This window comes from Nicotiana attenuata, unplaced genomic scaffold (assembly GCF_001879085.1).
Source record: "Nicotiana attenuata strain UT unplaced genomic scaffold, NIATTr2, whole genome shotgun sequence".
NCBI classification, from domain to species: Eukaryota; Viridiplantae; Streptophyta; class Magnoliopsida; order Solanales; family Solanaceae; genus Nicotiana; species Nicotiana attenuata.
Window position 1 is genome coordinate 216,228 of NW_017671553.1, and position 10,763 is coordinate 226,990.

The 10,763-nt window shown below is 36.2% G+C and overlaps 1 protein-coding gene and 1 pseudogene across 1 annotated transcript; both read left to right on the top strand.

Annotated features, from left to right (window-relative positions):
* The first annotated feature begins 518 nt into the window (after positions 1-518).
* Positions 519-9,865, top strand: LOC109208951 (LRR receptor-like serine/threonine-protein kinase FLS2). Its single transcript, XM_019372107.1, has 3 exons — positions 519-697; positions 5,473-5,527; positions 6,751-9,865. The coding sequence occupies exons 2-3, from the start codon at positions 5,495-5,497 to the stop codon at positions 9,679-9,681; spliced, it is 2,964 nt and encodes a 987-aa protein (XP_019227652.1). The 5' UTR covers positions 519-697; positions 5,473-5,494; the 3' UTR covers positions 9,682-9,865.
* LOC109208952 lies at positions 1,669-5,281 on the top strand (annotated as a pseudogene).
* Positions 9,866-10,763: the final 898 nt, after the last annotated feature.

Here is a 10,763-nt window from a genome sequence, read left to right on the forward strand (position 1 = left end):
ATTTTTTAAGGCATTAAAAACCTTTGTTTATGGCAATCTAGCTGGTATACAATGATTTGCTTTAATTGAGGCCGTAGAGAACATTATTGGACTTTAGGAAATAACTGAACGTTTCTTTAATTGTGTTCCTTACTAACCTATTTATACGAATATCCATTATATTTATATGTTCCAAAAATAAATAGCATTTCCACGATCCTTTATATCTATCGTCTTTTACAACATATATATTCTTATACAAATTATATTTATTATTCTCTGCGCAACGCGCGCGACGGATACTAATATAATGTAAAAGCGATTTTGAAAAAAAAATTAGTTTTTTATAGGGAACGATGGTTATATAACGATATTATCTGTTTCGTCCCCAAACCTATGCCTTGCCATGTATTGCCACGTCATATACAATTTGGTTTTACCCTTTTCCCCTCTTTTTTTTTCTTTTTTTTTGCACTCCTTTTTATCACACTTTTTTTTCCCAATTTCTTTCTTACCACCCTTGGCGCCGCAATCAAAACCAAAAGGGTTTCGAAAACCTTGAATTTAAACGGGAAAGAGTGGAAGATTTATGGAACTAAAGCAGCGTAGCATGCATATACAAAAATTATTAGCAGTAAAAACTCAAGATTGTAGCAATATTGGCAGCCATGAGAACTCTCTACCAGTTGGTGCTTTGCCGCGGAGCTAGCAAAACAATGTGAGTCAACTTTTTCTGTCACTATTGAATTAAGAACTTGGAATTGGAAACAAATTAAGGTCTAGTCATAGTTTTTTGGTCTTTGCTTGTATTTGAATCGTATTCTCTTAATAGTTTTTTGCCAACTTCATTAATTATTATGACCCTACTTTTGGTGTAGAGCCAATTTATTAAACCCTTATATCTGGGTAGCTAGCTGCTAACATATTCTCTTTTACTTGATTTCCTTCTCCTTTTCTATTAATTAATAGATAAATTGGAAACTATTAACCTTACTGAAGTTGTGTGCTATAAATTTCTGATAAAATGCACAAAAGGAGTGAATTGGATATTTCAAAAACTTGTGAAAGGTTAAGTTGACTATCATCACTTGTAGTGAACAAATAACCAAATATTGCGAAAGAAGGAGCAGCCCGGTGCACTAAGCTCCTGCTATGCGCGGGGTCCGGGAGAAGGGCCGGACCACAAAGGTATATTGTGTACGCCATGACGCAACCAACTTTTTTCTTTTTTGAACCACCTTAGCGGATATCGTGGCTCTGCCACTGTACCAGTCTTACCTTGCATTTCTGCAAGAGGCCATTTACACGGCTTGACCACAAATATTGCGGAAGTGTCCCCCCCCACCCCCCCCCCCCACTTTTTTTTTTTTTTTTTTAAAAGGCTCGTCTTTGATATGAAAGAACTTTTTTGAGAACTCGTTCTGTTTATCTCAAATAAGATGTGCAAGAAAACATTAAAATAGAAATTAAGGAAAGCAAGATGTAGTAATACCTATTGATGAAGTACAGTCATTAGCCTTATTAGTGTTTTATACTTGTAATGGCACTTGGATTTTATCTACTCTTTTCTGAAATTGGAGTGACAAGTTCGGTTCCGATTACAGAAAATTATGAAAATGTAATCTTATATCTTCAAGAATTTTATTACTAGTAGACTCTCTTCCTGCTTTTAAATGGGCAAAAAGAAAAACTGTATCTATATCTGTGTATACAATTTCAACATATTTGATCTTGGAGTTGTCTTTTCCGTACATTATTTATTTCCAGTATTTCACATTAATTAAGATTGTTACTGGCACTTTGTTTTTTCTTCAATTGCCATTGTGTGTCCGTTTCTTTCCTTTTCCTTTTTCAGTTTACTCCACAGCCACAAGGGGTACTCTTCAAATCTATGTGTATTTTTGACTTTCAAAAAGGCAAAGGAAGACTTGGAAAAGTCTTGAAATCCAAAAATATTATATAGCATGATTTGTTACTTATTTTCTTCCTGTGAACTTCCCATAGTCATTCCTTCATCACTAGTCTTAGCTAAAAATGGATACCAAAGAATACTACAAATCAATTCATTTGCTTCTGATTTGTCTATCCATACTGATCCTGCATCAAAGCTTTGCTTTTGGATCAATGTCAAGTGGGGATCATGCAAAAGTTTTGTGCATTACTAAGGAGAGGGAAGCTCTTCTCAAGTTCAAACGAGGTCCCATAGACGAATATGATTTGCTTTCTTCATGGCGGAATGAAGAAAATAATGAGGAATGTCGTTCTTGGAGGGGTGTGAAATGCAGTAACACAACTGGCCATATACTCGTCCTCAATCTTCGTGTAACACGTTCACGTATTTGACAGGTAATATTAGTTCTTTGTTGGTTAAGTTGCAATATTTGAAGTACCTGGACCTTAGTTCCAATAATTTTGGAGGCCAAATACCAAAATTTATCGGTTACTTCAAAAGACTAGAGTACCTAAATCTCTCATCTGAAACTAGTTTCAATCGTTTTGCTGGTCCAATTCCTCCCCAGCTCCGGAATCTTACCTACTTAAGGGCTCTTTTTCTTGGTGGAAATTTTTTAATAGTCAAGAGCCTTGAGTGGCTTTCTCATCCAGTCTACTTGGATTATTTAGATTTAAGTGAATCCAATCTGCAACCCAAAAACTAGTTACATGAGATAACCAAGCTCCCTAATTTGAAGGAATTGCAGTTATCTTCCTGTGAACTGCCCATAATCAAACCTTCATCACTAGTCTTAGCTAATATTTCCTCCGCCCGTCTTTCAAGCCTTGGTTTCTCCTTTAATGTATATCCAGCAACTCTATATAATTGGTTATTTAACTTCACTAGCCTTACTAGCCTAGATCTTTCGGTCAATGACTTAGGTCAAATTGCTAGTGATTTTGGGTACTTGAAATCCTTGGAACATCTTAATCTATATGGAAATGATCTTCAGGGTGGTATACCAAAGTCTTTTGGGAACTTAAGTCATTTATGCTCTCTGGACGCAGGAAACAATAACTTAAGTCAACCATTTTCTGAGGTGCTTAGTCTATTATCAGGGAGTAATAGATCACTTGAATTTTTGTCCTTTGAGCAAAATGCACTTACTGGTTCATTGATTAATCTTACTAGATTTTCATCCTTGAGGGAATTAGAGTCTATGACACAATTTACTGAATGGCATTTTCCATGAAAGCTTTAGTCTTGAATATCTTGATTTGTCTGGTAACCAAATGACAGGGCCATTACCAGACTTAGCATTATTTCCATCTCTGAGAGAGTTGTATCTGAGGTGTAATCATTTTCATGGGATGATACCACATGGTTTAGGGCAACTTTCTAAGCTGAAAATCTTGGATGTCTCTTTCAATAGACTGCAAGGTTTACCGGAAAGTTTGGGGCAACTTTACAATCTTGAAAATTTTCAGGCACCTCCTAATTTATTAGAAGGCACAATCTCTGAATCCCATCTTTCCAATCTTTGCAACTTGAAAAAGTTAGACTTGTCTTCCAACTACTTGACTTGGAATGTTAGCCTTGATTGGATTCCATGTTTTCAACTAGAAGTTATCAGCCTTTCATCTTGTAATCTTGGGCCGCATTTTCCAAAATGGCTTCAAGCTCAAAATAACTATGCATATCTGGATATCTCTCTTGCTAGTATCTCAGACACAATGCCTAGTTGGTTCTCAGAATTGCCTCCCATGTTGACACACTCGAATCTCTCTTACAATCAAATCAGTGGAATGATACATGATTTATCAGCAAATAATGTTGGTCAAAGTTATGGTCTCATGGTCATAGATTTCAGTTATAACAATTTCTCAGGGCCCTTACCAAGATTTCCTCGATTGGTTAGTGAATTGCATCTTAACAACAATTAGTTTTCTGGATTGCTTAACTCCATATGTAAACTTGATTCATTCATTTTAACAGTTGACTTGTCAGAAAATCATCTGTCAGGAGAGATCCTGATTGTTGGATTCCCATGCCCGGGCTTTTGGTCCTTAATGTAGCCAATAACAATATATCTGGTAGCATCCCATATTCTCTGTGCTCATCAGCATCATTGAACTCTCTATACGTGCGAAACAACAATTTAAGTGGACAGTTCCCTGCCTCTTTGAAAAATTGCCAAGCTCTGAAAGTCTTGGATTTGGGAAGAAATACATTGAGTGGAAAAATCCCAGAGTGGATAGGGAGTAAGTTAGTTTATTTGGGCATTCTGAGCCTTCGATTCAACAAATTCTCGCGTAGCGTTCCTCCAAGTATATGTCAGCTTCAATCTATTCAAATACTGGACCTCTCTGGCAACCATTTCTCTGGAAGAATTCCACAATGTTTCAGCAATTTCACTACACTACAACTTTTGTATGATGGTTCAAGTGTGAGCTATGACTTCGATCCAGCTATCGCTCGAGGACTTATAGCCTACCATGGCAATACATTTGTTCAATGGAAAAACAAAGAGTACGAGTACAAGAATACCTTGTGGCTACTAAAAACCATCGATCTTTCTAGCAACGAACTAGTTGGTGACATCCCCAAAGATTTCAGCAGAATGAATGCATTGCTATTGTTGAACCTATCAAGAAACCATTTGACTGGAAAAATCATTGAAGGAATTGGAACAATGAAGATGTTGGAGGTACTTGACTTTCAAGAAATCAACTATCGGGGAAAATCCCTATAGGCCTTGCTAATTTGACGTTTCTTAGTGTGTTGGACTTGTCAAATAACAACTTCTCAGGGAGAATACCATCAAGCTCTCAATTGCAAGGTTTTGATTACTCAACTTATGGTGGGAATATTCAGCTATGTGGCCGTCCTCTTCCACAGTGGCCTACATTTGCTCCTCCTAATCCTCATGTTGGTTATGACAGCAATGTTAGTACTTCTCAAGAAAATGATGATGACTTTCCATCCAAAGAGTTCTATATATCGATGGCGTTGGGTTTTATTGTTGCGTTTTGGGGAGTGTTAGGCTCTATTTTCTTCATCGATTCATGGAGGAATGCCTACTTCAAGTGGTTATATGGACTCAATAATTGGTTCCATCTTTCATCAGCACTCTGCTTTGCAAGGTTGAAGGCTAAACTAAGGGCCTGATGACTGAATTTGTATTCTACTCATTGTCAAGAGTTAAATTAAACTGTATTTTTCCTTGACAGTTGTTTTGCTTTTAATGTTATTGCTATATGTTAGATTTCTGTACTATGGAATTTGTGTTTGCTTTTATTACATATTTTTTATCAGAAGTCGTTGTTCCTCCATTATGTTTGTTACTTATAATATTCTTCATTTATTACAAGTAGCTAATTGCTTCCATGAAGGAATGAAGTTAGAGGTAGCTTTTAATCATTAATGGCTACTTATGACTCTCTCTCTCTCTCTCTCTCTCTCTCTCTCTCTCTCTCTCTCTCTCTCTCTCTCTCTCATCTTGTGCTCAAGCAAGAAATTGATGAAAACCTTTTACTTTGTTGGGTTTTTGGAGTTTGCAGATTTCTGATGGAGGTTGCATAGATGCTGCATTCAGGCGAAGACAAAAGCGATGTGGTATGCCTAAAGTAATGTGTTTGTGCATATTTTTTTGCCTTCAAACTTCCTCAACTTATACTCCTCCTTTAGTCTTGAGATCTAGTTTGAAGATTTTATATTTGAGCATCAAATTTCTCAATGATGGAAACATAACCAGTTTAGTAACATAATCCATGATTTTGTCGTAAGGCAAATCTTGGATACAGCTTTGTGGTTGTGTTTTAGAAAAGCCACTAACTCAAATTAGCATGTACGTATAACAAGATAGATTAAGCTATTTAAGTTCAAAATCAAAATACTGAACAGAGCTTGATAAATACATTTCTAAAGCACTATACAGTTATGTCATGACATAAATTTCAAAGAATATACCTAGTATCCTTATTTTATTCAGATTACAGAAAATTATGACAAGTTGTATTCAGATTACAGAAGATTATGAAATGAAGAGGTCCAATGAAAATCGAATACTATATCTTTACGAATTATATAACTAGTAGACTCTCTTCCTGATTTTAGATGCATGGGCAAAAAAAAAAAAGATCAACAACTATAGAAAAATGAAAGGTATATCTAAATCTGTGTATACAATTTCAACATCTTTGACCTTGGAGTACTCCACAGCCACAAGTAGTACACTTCTATCTATCTGTATTTTTGACTTTAGAAAAGTCAAAGGAAGACTTGGGAAGTCTTGAAATCCAAAAATAATGTTATAGCATGATTTGTTATTTATTTTTGTTTCCAGCTCTTTAAAACTGTTTTCAATATTAAATAAAAAGTTTCTCAGACAATTGATTTTCTTTTAAATTACTAATTTAATTTTATCTTTTACCAGTACAAATTATTGGATTAATGATTAGATCGAAAAAATAGTTTGTTCTTTACCAAGGCACAATTTTTTCTACACTAATGAATCTCTGATTATGAATACATATATTGAATTTTTTATTCCACTTGACTACAGCTAGTGGGTAGACTTGTCCTGAATACATTTATGGAACATTGCTTAATATATACATTTTACAATTGATGCCAAAATGGGTAGAGTTGGCTTTATTTCAAAATGTATATATCAAGGAGTGGGCACTCCTTTTCCCTCACATTCAAGTCCTCATTTGCCTCTTGCATATGCTGTTTCACACACACACACACACACACACACACAAATGGATAGCAAAGAACACTGCAGACCAATTCATTTGCTTCTGATTTGTTTATCAATACTGATCCTGCATCAGAGCTTTGCTTTTGGATCAACTTCAAGAGGGAATCATGAAGTTTTGTGCATAACTAAGGAGAGGGAAGCTCTTCTCGAGTTCAAACGAGGTCTCATAGACGAACATGATTTGCTTTCTTCATGGGGAAATGAAGATGATAATGAGGAATGCTGTTCTTGGAGGGGTGTGAAATGCAGTAACACTACTGGCCATATACTCGTCCTAAATCTTCGTGGGAGCATCCAACTCACTCCTGATGGTGAAGGTAACTATTTCACACTGAGAGGTATTATTAGATCTTCATTGGTTAAGTTGCAGTATTTGAAGTACTTGGACCTTAGTTCCAATGATTTTGGAGGCGAAATACCAAAATATATCGGTTACTTCAAAGGACTAGAGTACCTAAATTTCTCATCTAAAGCTAGTTCCAATGGTTTTACTGGTCTAATTCCTCCCCAGCTTCAAAATCTTACCTACTTAAAGGTTCTTGATCTTGGTGGCAATTTTTTTGAAGTAAAGAACCTTGAGTGGCTTTCTCATCTATTGTATTTGGAGTACTTAGATCTAAGTTTATCCTATGTGCAAGCTAAAAACTGGTTGCAAGAGGTAATCAAGCTCCCTAATTTGAAGGAATTGCATTTATCTTCCTGTCATCTCCCTATAGTCAATCCTTCATCACTTGTCTTAGCTAATATTTCCTCTGCCAGTCTTTCCGTCCTCGACATCTCTTTAAATGGATATTCATCTCCTGCAATATATAGTTGGTTGTTTAACTTCTCTAGTCTTACTAGCCTAGATCTCTCATACAACGACTTAGGTCAAATTGCTAGTGGCTTTGGGTACATGAAATATTTGGAACATCTTAAATTATCTAGCACTGGTATTCAAGGCGGGATACCAAAATCTTTTGGGAATTTGAGTCGTTTACGCTCTCTTGATGCAAGAGACAATAACATAAGCCAACCATTTTCAGAGTTGCTTAGTATCTTATCAGGGAGTACGAGATCACTTGAACTTTTGTCCTTTGAGCAAAATGCACTTACTGGTTCATTGATTAATCTTACTAGATTTTCATCCTTGAGGGAATTGAGGCTACGAGACAATTTGCTGAATGGCATTTTCCATGAAAGCTTTAGACAAATCTCCAGTCTTGAATATCTTGATTTGTCTATTAACCAAATGACAGGGTCATTACCAGACTTGGCATTATTTCCGTCTCTGAGAGAGTTGCATCTGGGGTATAATCATTTTCATGGGATGATACCACAAGGTTTAGGGCAACTTTACAATCTTGAAATTTTTCTTGCACCTTCTAATTTGTTAGAAGGCACAATCTCTGAATCCCATCTTTCCAACCTTTGCAACCTGATAAGTTTAAACTTGTCTTCCAACTCCTTGACTTGGAATGTTAGCCTTGATTGGGTTCCATGTTTTCAACTACAAGTTATAAGTCTTTCATCTTGTAATCTTGGGCATCATTTTCCAAGATGGCTTCAAACTCAAAATAACTACGGATATCTGGATATCTCTCTTGCTAGTATCTCAGACACAATGCCTAGTTGGTTTCCAAGGTTGCCTCCCGTGTTAACATACTTGAATCTCTCTTACAACCAAATCAGTGGAAAGATACATGATTTATCAGCTAATATTGTTGGTCCCATTGTCATAGATTTCAGTTATAACAATTTCTCAGGGCCCTTACCAGGATTTCCTCAATTGGTTAGTGAATTGCGCGTTAACAACAATCAGTTTTCTGGATCACTTAACTCCATATGTGAAATTCGTTCAGCCACAACCCTTGACTTGTCAGAAAATCTCTTGTCCGGAGAGATTCCTGATTGTTGGACCCTTATGTCTGTTCCAATGATCCTTAATGTAGCCAATAACCGTATATCTGGAAGCATTCCAGACTCTTTGTGTTCTTCAACAACCTTGACCTCTCTATACATGCGTAAAAACAATTTAAGTGGAGAGTTCCCTGCCTCTTTGAAGAATTGCCGAGGTTTGAGTGTCTTGGATTTGGGAAGAAATACATTGAGTGGAAATATCCCAGAATGGATAGGGACTAAGTTACCTTATTTGGGCATTCTGAGCCTTCGATTCAACAAATTCTCGGGTAGCATTCCTCCAAGTATATGTCAGCTTCAATCTATTCAAATACTGGACCTTTCTGGCAACCATTTATCTGGAAGAATTCCACAATGTTTCAGCAATTTCACCACACTGCAACTTTTGCAAGATGGTTCAAGTGTGAGCTATAACTTTGATCCTTATGTCCCTCGAGTAGGTATATTGTACCATGGCGATGCATTAGTCCAATGGAAAAACAAAGAGTCAGAGTACCAAAATACCTTGTGGCTACTCAAAACCATCGATCTTTCTAGCAATGAACTGGTTGGTGACATCCCTAAAGATTTTAGCAGAATGAATGCATTGCTATCGTTGAACCTATCAAGAAACAATTTGACAGGAAATATCATTGAAGGAATTGGTACAATGAAGATGTTAGAGGTACTTGACTTGTCAAGAAACCAGCTTTCAGGGAAAATCCCTATAGGCCTTTCTAATTTGACGTTTCTTAGTGTGTTGGACTTGTCAAATAACAACTTGTCAGGGAGAATACCGTTAAGCACTCAATTGCAAGGTTTTGATTCCTCAACTTATGGTGGGAATATTCAGTTATGTGGCCGTCCTCTTCCACAGTGTCCTACATTTGCTCCTCCCAATCCTCATGTTAGTTATGACAGCAATATTAGTACTTCTCAAGAAAATGATGATGAGTTTCCATCTAAAGAGTTCTATATATCGATGGCGTTGGGTTTTATTGTTGCATTTTGGGGAGTGTTAGGCTCTATTTTCTTCAACAATTCATGGAGGAATGCCTACTTCAGGTGGTTGAATGAACACAAGAATTGGCTCCATCTTTCAGCAGCACTCTGCTTTGCACGGTAAAGGGCGTGATGACTGATTTTGTATTGTACTCATTCTCTTTCCTTTTCTAAGCACAGGGTCTTGTTAACTTCTGTTTAAGTTAATTTGAAAGCTGCAGTAAAGACCAAGTGACAAGGAAATGAGTTAATCTTGGATATCCTTTTGCCTATTATTCTTTGCTTGAAGCAACTAATATTTCTGTTTTTTTTTTTTTTTTTTGAAATCTTTAGCTTATTCAACTAACTTTGAATTTCCACATATTTCTTAATCATTGACTGGTTTTTGCATGCATCTATTTTCCTGGACAATTTTGAAGGTCATAGATAGGTGAGATATACATGAATTAATAAATGTACATGGCTTAATTAGGAAACATATTGCTTGACTATCCAAGATTGTAAGTAATTTTCAAGCCCAACTAATATTAGACACAAACTTGCTAGCAACAGCAACAACATACCCAGCTTGATCCCATAAATGGAGTCTGGGGAGACACAGACTCGTTAGGAATACAGGAAATAACAGTGTGACCTTTCATGGCTTCACTATTTATTTTTTGGCCTAGGTAAAGAATACGTTGATTTACTTACCTTTATGTATTTTTTTACTGTGATAAATGACCTTTATACCCTTTAATAATTTTTTGGGCTACATACTTCCAGTTTTCTCTTTTCTTTGATATTTCTTTTGTTTTCTCTTCCTAATTTCATCAAAAGCTCTTAACGGTCCCAATAGGAGTCTATTTTCTAGAAACTTACATGGGGAATATGTTGTGGTTAAAGTCCAAAACTAAGTTTATAGAATATCAAATAACTTAAGACAAAGAGGTAGCTTAAATTGTTCCCACGAGGCATAAATTGTGGTTTTAAAGTTCTTGATCTAAGTTTTGCGTGTAAGACAAGAGTTATAGAGTATCTCATAAGTTACACACAATGAGGTAGCACAAATTATTGCCCATGAGGCATAAGTTGTGGTTTTTATAGTCCCTTAGTTAAGTTTTGCCTATAAGACAAGTGTCATAGAGTATCTCATAAGTTAGACACAATGAGGTAGCGTAAAGTGTTATTCATGGGAAATAAGTTGTGGCTTCAAAACCTCTCATC